The sequence below is a fragment of the Neomonachus schauinslandi genome, chromosome 11, assembly GCF_002201575.2.
Source record: "Neomonachus schauinslandi chromosome 11, ASM220157v2, whole genome shotgun sequence".
Classification (NCBI taxonomy): Eukaryota; Metazoa; Chordata; class Mammalia; order Carnivora; family Phocidae; genus Neomonachus; species Neomonachus schauinslandi.
In genome coordinates this window covers 78,492,907-78,507,901 of record NC_058413.1, presented here as the reverse complement: position 1 = coordinate 78,507,901, position 14,995 = coordinate 78,492,907, and the positions used below count along the sequence as shown (strand labels likewise).

The following is a 14,995-nucleotide window of genomic DNA, read 5'->3' as shown; positions in this document are numbered from 1 at the left end:
CCTTTCTTTTTCTTTCTTTCTTTCTTTCTTTCTTTCTTTCTTTCTTTCTTTCTTTCTTTCTTTCTTTCTTTCTTTCTTTCTTTCTTTCTTTCTTTCTTTCTTCTTCTTTCTTTCTTCTTTTTTTCCTGTTCTTTCTTAAAGAGAGATCTCCAGGGCGCCTGGGTGGCTCAGTTGGTTAAGCGACTGCCTTCGGCTCAGGTCATGATCCTGGAGTCCCGGGATTGAGTCCCATATCGGGCTCCTTGCTCAGCAGGGGGTCTGCTTCTCCCTCTGACCCTCCCCCCTCTCATGTGCTCTCTCTCTCTCATTCTCTCTCTCAGATAAATAAATAAAATCTTTAAAAAAAAAAAAAAAAGAGAGATCTCCACACTTGATATTTTCCAGCAGATAGGGTACATTAATTTTTCATTTCACTTCCTATGCAGATCAAGTTTACTTCTTAGGTTACTTACTACAGGGCAAGTCAATGTTTACAAGATTTTTTCCAGTTCCCAGATCTAGCAGACATTAATTTAGGGTAGCTCTGTTAGATTAAGTAAGGTGAGATCTCTTATCTTAATTGCCTAGTTCTGACACTAAACTGTTTGGGAGCAGCAAAAATGACAATTCTTAATATCCAATGTTATCAAACTTTTTCATATTTTTATGTCCTACCATAATGACTCTATCCACTAGGAATGTATAAATTAGAAGCAATGTGCCTCCTTTAGGCCTACTTCTGTTTTTTACTCTATAGATTTTTAGAAGGTGCTGTCTACAAATTATTGCAAACTCTTGGGTTACATAAAGAAAAATACTCTGATGATTTTGGACAGCAGGACTGATAGAGTAATATTATGCCATTGGAAAAGGACACTGTATTTTCCTCTATTGTTTTCAATAAGCAAAATTACTCTGCTTTATATAAAGGTAAAATTTAGATGTTCCTAAATCCAGCACCATGTTGCTTATATTTCATACAATTTTCTCTACACTTTGACATGAGGTTTTCAGATTATTATGACATTAGAGTTATAGCTAGCATTTGTGATTTTCTGCATAATCATTGGTATTTTATTGCTAAGGTGAGAAAGACTTTTTAAGGAATAGTTAGCATACAGTCATTTTCAACTTCTCTGTGTGTTTATAAATGTACAATTTTCAAGAATCATTGATCCAACTGCTGTGAATTCATGTTTTTCCTTGATGCTAGTACCTGTTATAATACACTGGGAATTCTTTTTTTTACCCCTCAGTTTTAGTTACATTTTTTGCAGGTGGTACACACACACACACACACACACACTCTGTGAAGAAAAGAGCCTATAAAATTTGAAACTCGTTAATTTTTCTTTAGGTTTCAGATAGCCAGAACTATTAGAATCACATTCATGATTCCGGTACCATTATAGGCTTCAAGATTAAATGGAGATTAACAATATTGAAATTAAACTCTGAGATTTGATGCTTGATGTTGTTGAATCTAAAGCCTTTGTTTCTTTGAAAATGAGGATGAAGAAGATTACCTTCCTTGTAAATACTAGAAAGTTTACTGACAAATCAAGCCTCTGTTTGAAATGTGAAATAGCCCCCAGGAGGACTAAAACTGGACTTTAGGAAACCTACCGAATAGGTAATGGGTGAAAATTGTAGAGACAAGAGTCACTATAGCAACAGCAGCAAAACGAGGTAATTTTGTTTAAATCTTGCTTAATAACAGAATGCCACTGGTTGGCATTAAAGATACCAGCAGAAGCCTCCTGGAAAAAACAAACAAACAAACAAACAAACAAATAACCCTGGCAAAGCAATGGCAACAGCTGACAAACACTAGAAAAAAAGAGTAGTTCTAGCTCTCTTGATCCCTAGCCTCAAATGTTTAAACTGTGTAAGGCCAGACATAATTTCTAAAAATATAGTATCTTCTCCAGCTAATAAGTTACAAAATCTTCTTATATACATTTGTTTATATGCATGCACACAAACAAATGAATACCAGAGAGACATGTAAAAACAATGGAATATTGGATAGCTTAATGTGAAGAAATGAAAAGAATGGTGCTAATTTTATTATCAGAAGGTATACTAGCATATTGTCATTTTAGTGAAGACAAATCATCAGATTCAAGCTAATTATGAGATAGAAAGAAGCTGGTGTGTTGGTCAATGTGTCATTATGTCCTTACTGCAACACAGTGCTGACAACACTGGAGTTAGTGCTGGTGAGAGATTCCTTAGTTATCGTTGTATTATCTGCATCTATACTTTTCATGCATATAGTGGGTGCTCAATAAATGCTTGTTGAATAAAGCAATATATTAGTGTGATGCTATCAATAAGCAAAAAATATTGTTGCTAAATTTTCTTAAGGTTCAGTCAGAAGAGAAATAACCAATTTCAGCATCTTTCTTTTTTTTTTTTTTAAGATTTTATTTATTTATTTGACAGAAGGATAGAGAGCACAGATAGGCAGAGCAGCAGGCAGAGGGAGAGGGAGAAGCAGACTCCCCGCTGAGCAGGGAGCCTGACGCGGGGCTGGATCCCAGGACCCCGGGACCATGACCTGAGCCGAAGGCAGACGCCCAACTGACTGAGCCACCAAGGCGCTCCATCAGCATCTTTCTTGATTTAGTCCAAACTGTTCAGTTTTTATTTGCACGTTCACTTGTTACGTTGCAATATTATAGTAATACCAAGTAAAGGGTGAATTCTATTTTTCATAAGGGTGTCTTGATATGTAGTTAGGACAGAAAAAATGGCATCTTAACACTCCTTGCTCATATTAGAAATGCCACTATGAACATGTGGTACTCAACGGACTTCTGATGGTCAAGAGTTATTTAATGGAAGAGTTATTACAATGGAAATCCCTGTGAGGTGGTTAATTTCCAACTTCTAATGCTGAGCCCAGTCCTCACCACCTCTAGTAAATTTTGCCAGCACTGTCAGCTGGAAAGACTAGTCCTCCTCTGAACATAGCACTTAATGCCCAAGCCATGTATTTAGTACTTACATTTTTTAAAAATAATTTTTTTATTATTTTAGAACACTTTGAAATTTACAGAGAAGTTGAAATGTTGCAAAGAAAGTTTCCATATACTTCATACTCAGTTTCCTCTAATATCAGTATATGACATAGGTATGGTATGCTTTTCACCCTTAATGAATTAATATTTATAAATTATTATTAAGTAAAATCCATATTTTGTCAAATTTTCTTAGTTTTTACTTAATGTGCTTTTTCTGTTCCAAGATTCCATCCAGAACACCATGTTACATTGTTGTGTCTCCTTATGCTCCTCTTGGCTCTGAGAATTTCTCAGACTTTCCTTTTTTTGATGACCTTGACAATTTTGAGGAACATTGGTCAGGTATTTTAAGAACGTCTCTCAATTGGGATTTGTCTGATGTTTTTCTCGTCATTAGCCTGGGGTTATGGGTTTTGAGGAGGGAGGCCACAGAGCTAAACTGCCATTCGATCACAGATATCAAGTATACATGTTATCACCATGACTTCTCCCTGCTTTGCCTTTGATCTGGTTGAGGTAGTGTTTCTCAGGCTTTTCCTCTGTAAAGTTACTCCTTTTACTTCCTCTTTCCACACTGTACTTTTTGGAAGGAAGTTAGTATGTACAGCCCACACTTAAGCAGTAGGTAGTTATGTTTAGTTGCAAAGTTTTTTTTTTTTTTTTAAACTCTTGCTCTTGACAGATCATTTTTCTGAGCACACGATTCTTGGTTGACAGCTATTTTTTTTGTGTGTCGAACTTTGAGGATTTTATCTTTCTGTCTTCTGGTTTCTATTGTTGCTGTTGAAGAGTTGAGTTGTAATTCTTTTCTAAGAGCTTTGTCTTTTCTTTCTGTTTTTAAGATCTTTGTAGTACATGTTCTGCAATTTCACTGCACTGTGTCTAGGTGTGGATTTCTCTCTCACTCATGCTGCTCAGTGTAAATCACATCTTTGATATTCTGGTATCTGTGAACTCATAATTTTCACGAGTTTCGTGAAATTCTCAGCCACTGAATTTTCAAATATTTGTTCTTTCATCAAGTAGGGTATACTGATTACAATGTCATTAGGCTAAGCCATTCATAATGGCTTTGTCTCAGATTTTATGCTCATTTACAATTTCATTTCTAAACTGTACTATCTGGACCTATTTGTCAGGGTTTAGTGTCCCCGTTCAGGCTCACCAGAGTGATAATAAACTCAGTGATATATTTGATCACCAGTAATAGCTAGGACTGTGATCTACTGTGATGTACAAGATGAGATAGGAAGAACTTGCTGGGAGCTGTGGAATGTTATCAGACAATGCTGTGCCTCTCTCAGATAGTAGTCTGCTGAATAAACTGCAAACTCTGAAATACATGGCTGGAGGGGGATCTGCCTTTGCTACAAATCACAGTAATGACCCAAAACCTAGCACCAGCAGCTTCTGTACCTGTACAAAAATCACTGCCTCAGGGCAGATTTAGTTTATACACAGCACTTACCAAGCAAGCTTTCCTCTTTATTTTCCTTTAAAAATAATGACATCGTAATCAGTATACCCTACCTGAGGAGTGAAGCTTTTCTTTTTTCTAACAACACTTAAATTCCTTTTGACATAATGTACACTATTTATATGAAAGCAATGATCTGTAATTTGTGATAATGGATTGAAGCAATGACTTAAAAAAATGTACAACTAATATAGAATTAAAGTGCCTTTCCCTGGGAAATGCAGCAGAGCTCCCCCATGTAAAAAACATAAATAACACATATAAATCATTTCATAAAGACCTAGAAACATTCTCCTTTCTGGCTATAATTTTAAAAATTTGGAACAGGAATTTTGTTTTGTATAATCATTATAATTTAACTGTTGGAACACAAAAACAGTTTCACGTACTGTGGTTCCTATTTTATTGCGTCTGTAGTATATAGATTAAATACGTGTCTTCTGGCAGCTTTTGTTTCTAGACTGCCTTCAGCACAAAGGAGATCTCACTCATCATACCTACAACAATTCCAAAAACATGGCCATATTCATGCTGTTGCACAATCTGTTAGAATTTCAGCTAAGTCACAGATGTGTGCTAAATAATTACTGCTGGTTTTAATTAAAACTAGTTTGCAACTCTTAAAGTCAATTAATATCTTCATAGTTAGCCTTAATTTTCTTACTGAGTAGCTTCTAATGAAGCATGACAATTTTATGTGTACTTTATAAGTTTTGTTTCAGAGAGTGACACTGTTTTATTTATTATTATTATTTATTTTTATTTTTTTCTATTTTTTTTTCTCTTTTAATATTAAAGAAAGTCATAAAGTTTCCCTGTGCTCCCTCATAAATAGATGGTTGATATGGTAGATGTAATTTTTTACAATCAGAAATAACATTTTCCATAGTTAAACAGAAATGACAATTATATTATTCCTAATATTGTGTAATAATGCCTTGGAATTCTTGACGGAGAAAGTGATTTAAACAAATGATTATTTGTCAGAACTAGAGAACAATATTTTGCAGAGGTCAAAGCTAATTCATAATATTATATAAGATGTTGTTTATAAGTCCTCAATTTTAATGTTTTTGTAAAATTGAGCAAATAGCTCAAATATTCTCTTCAGACGTGCTTCTGGCATGAGGTAAGGATTCCATTAACTCTGAAAGACTTTGAACTTTTAATTGATACTATGTCACTTATTGTGCCAGTCTTGTGTTTTTGTTTTGTTTTATTGGCTATCGGTGAAAAGAATATGAATGGAGTGGAAAAGAGTGATTCATCTTAGTATTTACATTTAATTTTCTCATTCCATAAGTAGTATTGCAGAAACAACTGTTAGCTACATATTTCTGTAAATATTTCTAACTTATTCTTAGAGGAAAATAGCCAATAGAGCAATGAAAATATTAATGCCTTATTTCATCCATTTATATTTTAAGCTAATAGTTTTCCACAATTGGAAATATATTCAGTGACTTCACTGATTATATCTGAGGTATTAATAAACACATGCTATGCATATGTGGGGAAATGTAATATATAACCAAGTATAATCTATTTCTTCAACTCTGCGTGAACTTAAGAACAGTGAAAAGAAGGGGAAAAGTGGCTGGCCAGGAGGGAGCCTACATCACACTAAGAGAAGTTCTCACATACTGCAATTAGTTTGGGTTTTGTCTACTTTTTATCTTTAAGGAAGTCAAATATTTAAGCAAATGAATATTACTTCTCCTGAACGCGGTTGTTGCTGCTCATCTTCAGCACTGTGGTGTCCATAAGACCACAGACTTCTGCTAGATGTACTGAGTACCGAATCTGAGTTCCATATAATTCACTCTAATATATAATTTCCACCAGTTCACGTAAAGGTGTCATGAGCATCACATGCAATGATGTGTTCATAGTATTTAACATATGTCTAGCACATAAATAAACTCAGTAAGTGGTATATAGTAGTATTTTAAAAATTTAGGACACAGGGGCACCTGGGTGGCTCAGTTAAGCATCTGCCTTCGGCTTAGGTCATGATCCCGGAGTCCTGGGATGGAGCCCCACATTGGGCTCCCTGCTCAGCGGGAAGCCTGCTTCTCCCTCTCCCTCTGCTTCTCCTTCTCCCTCTGCTTGTGTTCCCTCTCTCGTTGTGTCTCTATCAAATAAATAAGATATTTAAAAATAAATAAATAAATAAATAAAAATAAAAATAAAATTTAGAACACAAGTTAAAAAAAAAGTAAAAAGTAGTTTCTGTCAAGTCTGTGTGTAGAAATAATGCTGATAGAAGTTTCTTAAATCTGCAGCATCTAAGTTTCTAGATGGTGTCAGGTTTCATCTATGTTTATCTGTCCTGTCCAACTTCAAAATTCCCCTAAAAGCTACCAAAGTGTACTATGTGGTCTGGTGACATATTTCATCAGTACCAGGGAAAATTGAATTTTATAATGACAGGAAAGAAGAGCTTTCACACAAGCATTTTTTTTTTTTTAACTTTCTGGTTATGAAGACTTCCTTGCTCTTCCATTTAGCAAGGGCCCTGCTTTTTCACACTGCTTTATCAGAAATCATCATCACCAGCACTTTCTGGAAGTATTTTCTCAAATAATTCCAACGAAAATATTGGTTCAGGGAAGAAATGTGTTTCTTTAAGTGTGTTGGGGTTTTTAAAATCATTTTCCTTTGTTCTTTTAAATGCATACTGTCACTTATTACATACACTAGACTGCATTGTTGTTTAGAATTTGAAAAATTCCAAGCTGTGTAGTAATAATTTACCCTACTTTTGATTATCTTCCCCCATGTCATTAGTAACTTTCTCTTAATTAAAGAAAATCAGCTCATCTATCTTTTATAACAAAACACATAAGAGAGGCAGTATGAAAAAAAAAAAAACAAAACAGAAAGTAGACAAGAATAGGAACCAGGAGATTTAACTCTAATCTCAGAGGTCTCACCAGTCAGCTCTGTCATCTTAGAAAAGACTTAATTTTGTAGATCTAAGTTTGCTTGCTTATAAAAGAGAGGGGTGGAAGGAATCATCTCAAAGTTCCTTTCTACTTTATGATTCTAAATGTCATCATTTGAGTGCAGTATATAATGTATCCTACTTACTTAACAGAAAATAACTGATGTGGAATTTATGAAATTTCTTAATAAGAAATGATTAAGGTAGACTGCTTTGGAGTAGACTGCTCAATATGAAGTTCATTACCATGTAGTATCACAGAATGCTACCCTTCAAAGTAATAAAATGGAAGATGAGAATTTTGTGAATATTCTAGAAACTCTTGATGGCAAATGCTGAAATAAATTCATATTTTACTGACATTATTTATAAAGTCAACAGGCAATATGAACATAGTTAATAGTCCTGAGATGATTTTAATAAATAGGTGGATTGAAGTCCAAAATGCAAACACAGATACTGTACTGTATAAAGCTGCACAGAGTCATACACTAGTATAGCATCTAATTTTAAAAAACTAAGACTTGGCTATGTGAAAAATGCCCTATCTATACATTGGTAAAGTAAAACTGTCCCCATTAAAAAATAATAAAGATCATTAAAAGATAAACATAAAAATTAACTCATTCTAAATAGTTGATTACAAATGCAAATATAAAATTACCTTGTATTTATATTTTTTTAATGCTGCAAAATCCACATAAAGGAATTTGTCTGTCATTTAGAAGCAGATAAACTGGTTTTGGTAAGTTCAAAAGGCAGAATAAATAAGCAGAACTAGTTTCCACTTGGGCATACCACTGTTGATCCAGTGGACCTGAATTCAGAAACAAAATTTCCAATGGCTTTGAAACACTAGATTTTTATTCCCTGTGTGGTCTGGCTGAGAAGTTCAATTAAAGATAGATATGTCCACTGGTAAAATGGTCTATTTAAATGATTGCATATCCTTTTGGGTTTCATGAAACTTGAGTATTTTCTGCTATAAAAAAATTCAGAGTCAATGAGAATAAAGTTCCTTTTGTATTATTAAAAAAGGAAAACACTTTCCAGGTTAACTTTGTAAGGGTATTAAAAATCCGTATTAATGAAAATATGGAAAGAATTTTATTCCATGAACCTTTCAACTCTATTTAAACACATCTATAATCCCGTGGCATCTAATTATCACTCCTACACCTCCCCCCCCCACCCCAGGAGTTCAAAGCCATTTACATAGTTATCTCACTTTGACAGAGAAAATCATTTAACAGGATAAAAGAAACTGAGGCATATAAAAGTTAAGAAGTTTGGTCATTATTATACATTTGGTGATGAAATAATGAAATTTATTACTTGATGTAAGAATAAGATGATGAGATTCAATCATATTCTTCCACTTAAATTCTGTGTGATCTTGGAAAATACTAATGTCTCTGAGCCTCATTAATTCTGTATAATACTGAATAATCTTCCCTATTCAGGACTACAAGGTTCAGGGGCACTGAAATAATATATATTACAGGGTTTGTTAAGTTATAAAATGCTGCATTTATAAAATATTTCATTTTTAACTCTTATACTGCAGTCTTTCAAGGAGGATCAATTATTCATCTAATACCTGGATCAAGAAGTTTGAACATCTCATGTTTATTGTATAGTTTAATTTAAATGTACATGTATTGAGACCATTTCTTCATTACACTCCTAATGCAACTGAGACCCCAGCCTTAAGTACAATGAGGTTGGATCTTGAGGATGAAGCTGAATAAAGACCAAGTGTTGCCTGGAGCAGAGGAGAGGACTATGGTCTGTGAACTAAGCACAATCACTGAGGAGGACCAGAATCGGGATTAGAACAAAATCAATCATCAGATGTCAGAGGCACGTATAAAGGCATAATTAGGGGACAGAGCGAGAAGTTAGAAATTGAGGGTACTAATAACCGGTCTGGAAAGCCTGCAAAACAAGCCAATGCAATGGGATTCCAGTGCAGACCCTGAACAATTTATTGGCTAGGAGATTTTGTATGGATGTTGGCTGCGTGGCACAGGGATAGCTCAGCTCAATTAAAGGTAGAAGATAGGCTAGGAGCGCCTGGCTGGCTCAGTTGGTTAAGTGTTGGACTCTTGATTTCCACGCAGGTCACAATCTCTGGGTGGTGAGACTGAGCCCTGCCTCCAGCTCCACACTGGGTATGGAGCCTGCTTAAGATTCTCTCTCTCTCCCTCCCCCTCTGCCCCTTCCCCGCCACAACCCCCCAACCCTCATGCATGTGCACACACTCTCCCTCTCACTCTCCCCCCCCCAAAAAAAAAGATTAAAAAAAGATAGGCTGGCTAGACAATAACAACCATGCCTATTAAAACCAGAGGAAGGTATCAAAATTTCTTAGCTGTATTTCAGTGAGGGATAATATGGAGTCTTTCACTCTTTATAATTTTGTCAGGGTGATACATTACTAATGTCCAACCTGAAGGAATGGAGGGGAGTAGCATTAATTGAAGTCAAATAAGAAATATGTTACACTTTGTGATTTATTTTTCTGAGGTGAAAAATCACTTTACAAATATTATACATATGTATATAGAAATATACAAAAGTCTTTGTATAATGTGCTTGTTAAATATATAACTAATATTTTTAACATTTACTTAAAACATGAGGTGGCTGCTTCATTCATTCAATCAATCATTCATTCAACAGGAGTGTACTGAGTATGTACTCTGGAAAGATAGGCTTGTGTTCACAGGCTTTTAGTGAGATGACTTGGAATGAGTTATTAAAAATGTGTTGAGTACTAGATATAGTGTCTTGAGAATGTCTAAAATAATGTGAGTGATAAGAGAAATACATATATCTGAGGAAGCTGAGCCTTGGCTGGAGCTGTATTGTAAGACTATAGTGCAGTTGGAACTAAGAACATACACACATTAGCCACATTTTATAGCTTTTAATTCCTTACTGCTATGGGAAAATGTGTGACTTTTCCATTACTCAGAAATAATCAAATCGAAGAAAATTGATAGTTTGATTGCTACTTTTCTCCACTCAAATTTAGAAAGTCCTCTGATAATAAACTTTTGGTATATGAATAAATCTAGATACAAACAAATATATGAACCAAACCAAAATCAAACCAGTGTTTGGAAAGAAAAATTATTCTCTTATTTGTGATTTGCCATATATTGTTATTCTGAGCCTCATATGCATAATATGAGAGAAAGTAAATGAATAATTAGGAGATATTCTAATTCTATCATCACTGGTAGTAAGAACCAGGATTCCTCAATATGGAGAAAAGGAAATACTGTTGTTGTTTCTTTTTTTTTAAAGATTTTATTTATTTATTTGACAGAGAGAGACACAGCGAGAGAGGGAACACAAGCAGGGAGAGTGGGAGAGGGAGAAGCAGGCTTCCCGCTAAGCAGGGAGCCCGATGTGGGGCTCGATCCCAGGACCCTAGGATCATGACCTGAGCCGAAGGCAGACGCTTAACGACTGAGCCACCCAGGCGCCCCAATACTGTTGTTGTTCTGAAACGAATAAGTAAAAAGCTCTATAATACTGGATTCATATTGTAAGTATTAGTATGATCTACTCATGAGATATTTTATTCTTAATAATACTATAGCAATGAGCATTTCTATAACCTGACTGTGTTCTTGATATATCATTTCCCAGTTAAAAAAAAAATCAGAGGTTCTAGGAGAAATGATCAACTCTAAATCTGGGGCTTGTCACACCAGATGGTCATCATTAGGATTAAACTGAAAGATACCAGGAGCCATCTTGAAGGGACTTCCACTAGCTAAAATAGGAAAATTCAAACTTCAAAAAAGATAATAATGGAAATTGACTGAACTCTACCAATATGTTTAAATTCATGATTTCTTTTGTTATCAAAAAACAAATCTTTAAAGATAAACATATCTTTAAAGAATGAAAGAGAACCGGGAAAGAACACCGAGACCGTGGTGACAGTGCCCGCCTGGAACTTTCCGGCTCCGGCTTGGGTTCCAGAAGGCTTGCTTCAGCCTGAAAGCACGAAACTCTCCACCCAGCTCCCTGTTGGCTGAGGATTTGGTGCTATGGAGAAATTTTTGGTTGAGTACAAGAGTGCAGTGGAGAAGAAACTGGCAGAGTACAAATGTAACACCAACACAGCAACTGAACTAAAACTAGTTCGTTTTCCTGAAGATCTTGAGAATGACATTAGAACTTTCTTTCCTGAATATACCCATCAACTCTTTGGGGATGATGAAACTACTTTTGGTTACAAGGGTTTGAAGATCCTGTTATACTATATTGCTGGTAGCTTGTCAACAATGTTCCATGTTGAATATGCATCTAAAGTTGATGAGAATTTTGACTGTGTAGAGGCAGATGATGTTCAGGGCAAAATTAGACAAATCATCCCACCTGGATTTTGTACAAACACAAATGATTTTCTCTCTTTGCTGGAAAAAGAAGTTGATTTCAAGCCATTTGGAACCTTACTCCATACATACTCTGTTCTCAGTCCAACAGGAGGGGAAAACTTTACCTTTCAGATATACAAGGCTGACATGACATGTAGAGGCTTTCGAGACTATCATGAAAGGCTTCAGACCTTTTTGATGTGGTTTATTGAAACTGCTAGCTTTATTGACGTGGATGATGAAAGATGGCACTACTTTCTAGTATTTGAGAAGTATAATAAGGATGGAGCTATGCTCTTTGTGACCGTAGGCTACATGACAGTCTATAATTACTATGTGTACCCAGACAAAACCCAGCCACGTGTAAGTCAGATGCTGATACTGACTCCATTTCAAGGTCAAGGCCATGATGCTCAACTTCTTGAAACAGTTCATAGATACTACATTGCATCTCCTTCTGTTCTTGATATTACAGCGGAAGATCCATCCAAAAGCTATGTGAAATTAAGAGACTTTGTGCTTGTGAAGCTTTGTCAAGATTTGCCCTGTTTTTCCCGGGAAAAGTTGATGCAAGGATTCAGTGAAGATATGGCGATAAAGGCACAACAGAAGTTCAAAATAAATAAGCAACATGCTAGGCGGGTTTATGAAATTCTTCGACTACTGGTAACTGACATGAGTAATGCTGAACAATACAGAAGCTATAGACTGGACATTAAAAGAAGACTAATTAGTCCATATAAGAAAAAGCAGAGAGATCTTGCTAAAATGAGAAAATGTCTCAGACCAGAAGAACTGACAAACCAGATGAACCAAATAGAAATAAGCACGCAACATGAACAGCTGGAAGAAAGCTTTCAGGAACTTGTGGAAGATTACCGACGTGTTATTGAACGCCTCGCTCAAGAGTAGAGATTATTTGGCTCTGTACAGGAAGTTTGCAATTTCTGTACATTGTGTTGTGGAAAATCTGATGATGACTTTAATTTTAAACTCTTTTAACATTTACTTACATTAAAAGTTATCTATCTTATCTTTAGTTGAATATTTTCTTTTGGAGAGATTGTATATTTTAAAATACTGTTTAGAGTCTATGAGCATATATTACATTTTAAAAAAATATATAGCTTCTCGGAGACAGGAGCAAGATGGCGGAGGAGTAGGAGACCTGGATTTCGTCTGGTCTCAGGAATTCAGCTGGATAGGGATCAAACCATTCTGAACACCTACAAACTCAACAGGAGATCGAAGAAAAGAAGAGCAACAACTCTCTCATCAGAAAAGCGACCACTTTCTGGAAGGTAGGACATGCGGAGAAGTGAATCCAAGGCGATATTCGGGAGGAGAGACGGCGGGGGAGGGGCCTCCGGCGGCTGCTTCTGGCAAGTGATAGAGCCGCGGAGCACAAAATTGGAACTTTTAAAAGTCTGCTCCGCTGAGGGACATCACTCTGGTGGCTAAGCGGGGGGTGGAACCCTCGCGGGACAGTGTGGTCTCAGGACCCACGGGTCACAGAAAGACCGGGGGTGCCTGAGTGTGGCAGAGCTCCCAGGTATCGGAGCAGGGAAGCCGGCTGCAAAGGCGGAGCCCAGGCACGGGCTCTCAGCTCGGGGTTGCCATAAACCGTGATCCGCGGCACAGTCGGGCCACTGCTCCTCCAGCAGGGACCCAACAAGCGGCAGACCCGGGGAGACTCACCTTCCTCCCCCGGGAGGAGCCGCACGGGAGTGCACCGCAGAGATCTGCTGGGTTTGGAGACTCCACCCGGGGTCGGGTGCCAGAGATAGAAACGCGCGGTCACAGGCCGGGTGAGCACGGAGTGCGGCTGGAGGCCGGGGAGACGGGAGTGACTGACGGCTTTTCTCTGGGGGCTCACTGAGAAGCGGGGCCCCGAGTTCTCGGCTCCTGCGCGGCGGAGATTGGGAGGCCGCCATTTTCACTCTCCGCCTCCAAAATTGTACGGAAAGCTCGCAGGGAACAAAAGCCCAACATCTTATCAATCCTTTTTTAAAAAAAAAAAACATTTTTATTTTTCATTTTTAGAGTCATATTCTATCCCTTCATAGTAGTTACCCGTATTTTTGGCTTATATATATAAGTTGTTCTCTCTTTAAAATTTTGAGATAGTTTCTTCTAACAGATCAAAATATACCCTAAATCTCTAGTATATGGTATTTTCTATTCCCCTGCCTGATCACATCGTCTCCCTTTTTTTTTTCTTTTTTTAAATCCTCTTCTTTCTTTTTTCAAACAACTTCTTATCAATTCCTATTATAAAATTTTTTATAATTTCCATCTTTACAGTCATATTCCATCCCTTCATCAGATCAACCCTTATTTTTATACATATATAAGTTTTTCTTTCTTTAAAATTTTGGGAGGCACTTTCTTCTAAAAGACCAAAATACACCCCAAATCTAGTGTGTGGCACTGATCTATATACCAGCCTGATCATATTTGATCACATTCTGGTTTTTTTGTTGTTGTTGTTTTGTTTGTTTTTGTTTTTATCTTTATCTTTTTCTTTTTTTTCTTTTTCTTTTTTCTCTCTTTCCTTTTCTTTTCCCACTGCTTCAGGTTTTTTCTGATTTGTTTAGAGTATATTTTCTGGGGACGTTGTTACTCTGCTAGCATTTTGTTCTCTCATTAATCTATTCTTCTCTGCACAAAATGACAAGATGGAAAAAATCACCTCAACAAAAAGAGCAAGAGGTAGTACCAACTGCCAGGGACCTACTCAATACGGACATTAGTACGATGTCAGATCTAGAGTTCAGAATCATCACTTTAAAGATACTAGCTGGGCTTGAAAAAAACATGGAAGTTATTAGAGAAACCCTTTCTGGAGAAGTAAAAGAACTAAAATCCAATCAAGTAGAAATCAAAAAGGCTATTAATGAGGTGCAATCAAAAATGGGGGCGCTAACTGCTAGAAAAAATGAGGCAGAAGAGAGAATCAGTAATATAGAAGATGAAATGATGGAAAATAAAGAAGCTGAGAAAAAGAGAGAGAAACAACTACTGGATCACGAGGGCAGAATTCGAGAGATAAGCGATACCATAAGACGAAACGACATTAGAATAATTGGGATCCCAGAAGAAGAAGAAAGAGAGAGAGGGGCAGAAGGTATACTGGAGCAAATTATAGCAGAGAACTTCCCTA

General features: G+C 36.5%; 2 protein-coding genes across 2 annotated transcripts in view; one reads left to right on the top strand and one right to left on the bottom strand.

Annotated features, from left to right (window-relative positions):
• The window catches only part of CNTN5 (contactin 5), a 570,282-nt gene that overhangs the window by 484,413 nt on the left and 70,874 nt on the right, over positions 1 to 14,995 (bottom strand). The window lies entirely within an intron of this gene.
• LOC110570999 (histone acetyltransferase type B catalytic subunit-like) lies at positions 981 to 12,924 on the top strand. Its single transcript, XM_021679098.2, has 3 exons — positions 981 to 1,064; positions 3,233 to 3,350; positions 11,492 to 12,924. The coding sequence occupies exons 1-3, from the start codon at positions 981 to 983 to the stop codon at positions 12,742 to 12,744; spliced, it is 1,455 nt and encodes a 484-aa protein (XP_021534773.1). The 3' UTR covers positions 12,745 to 12,924.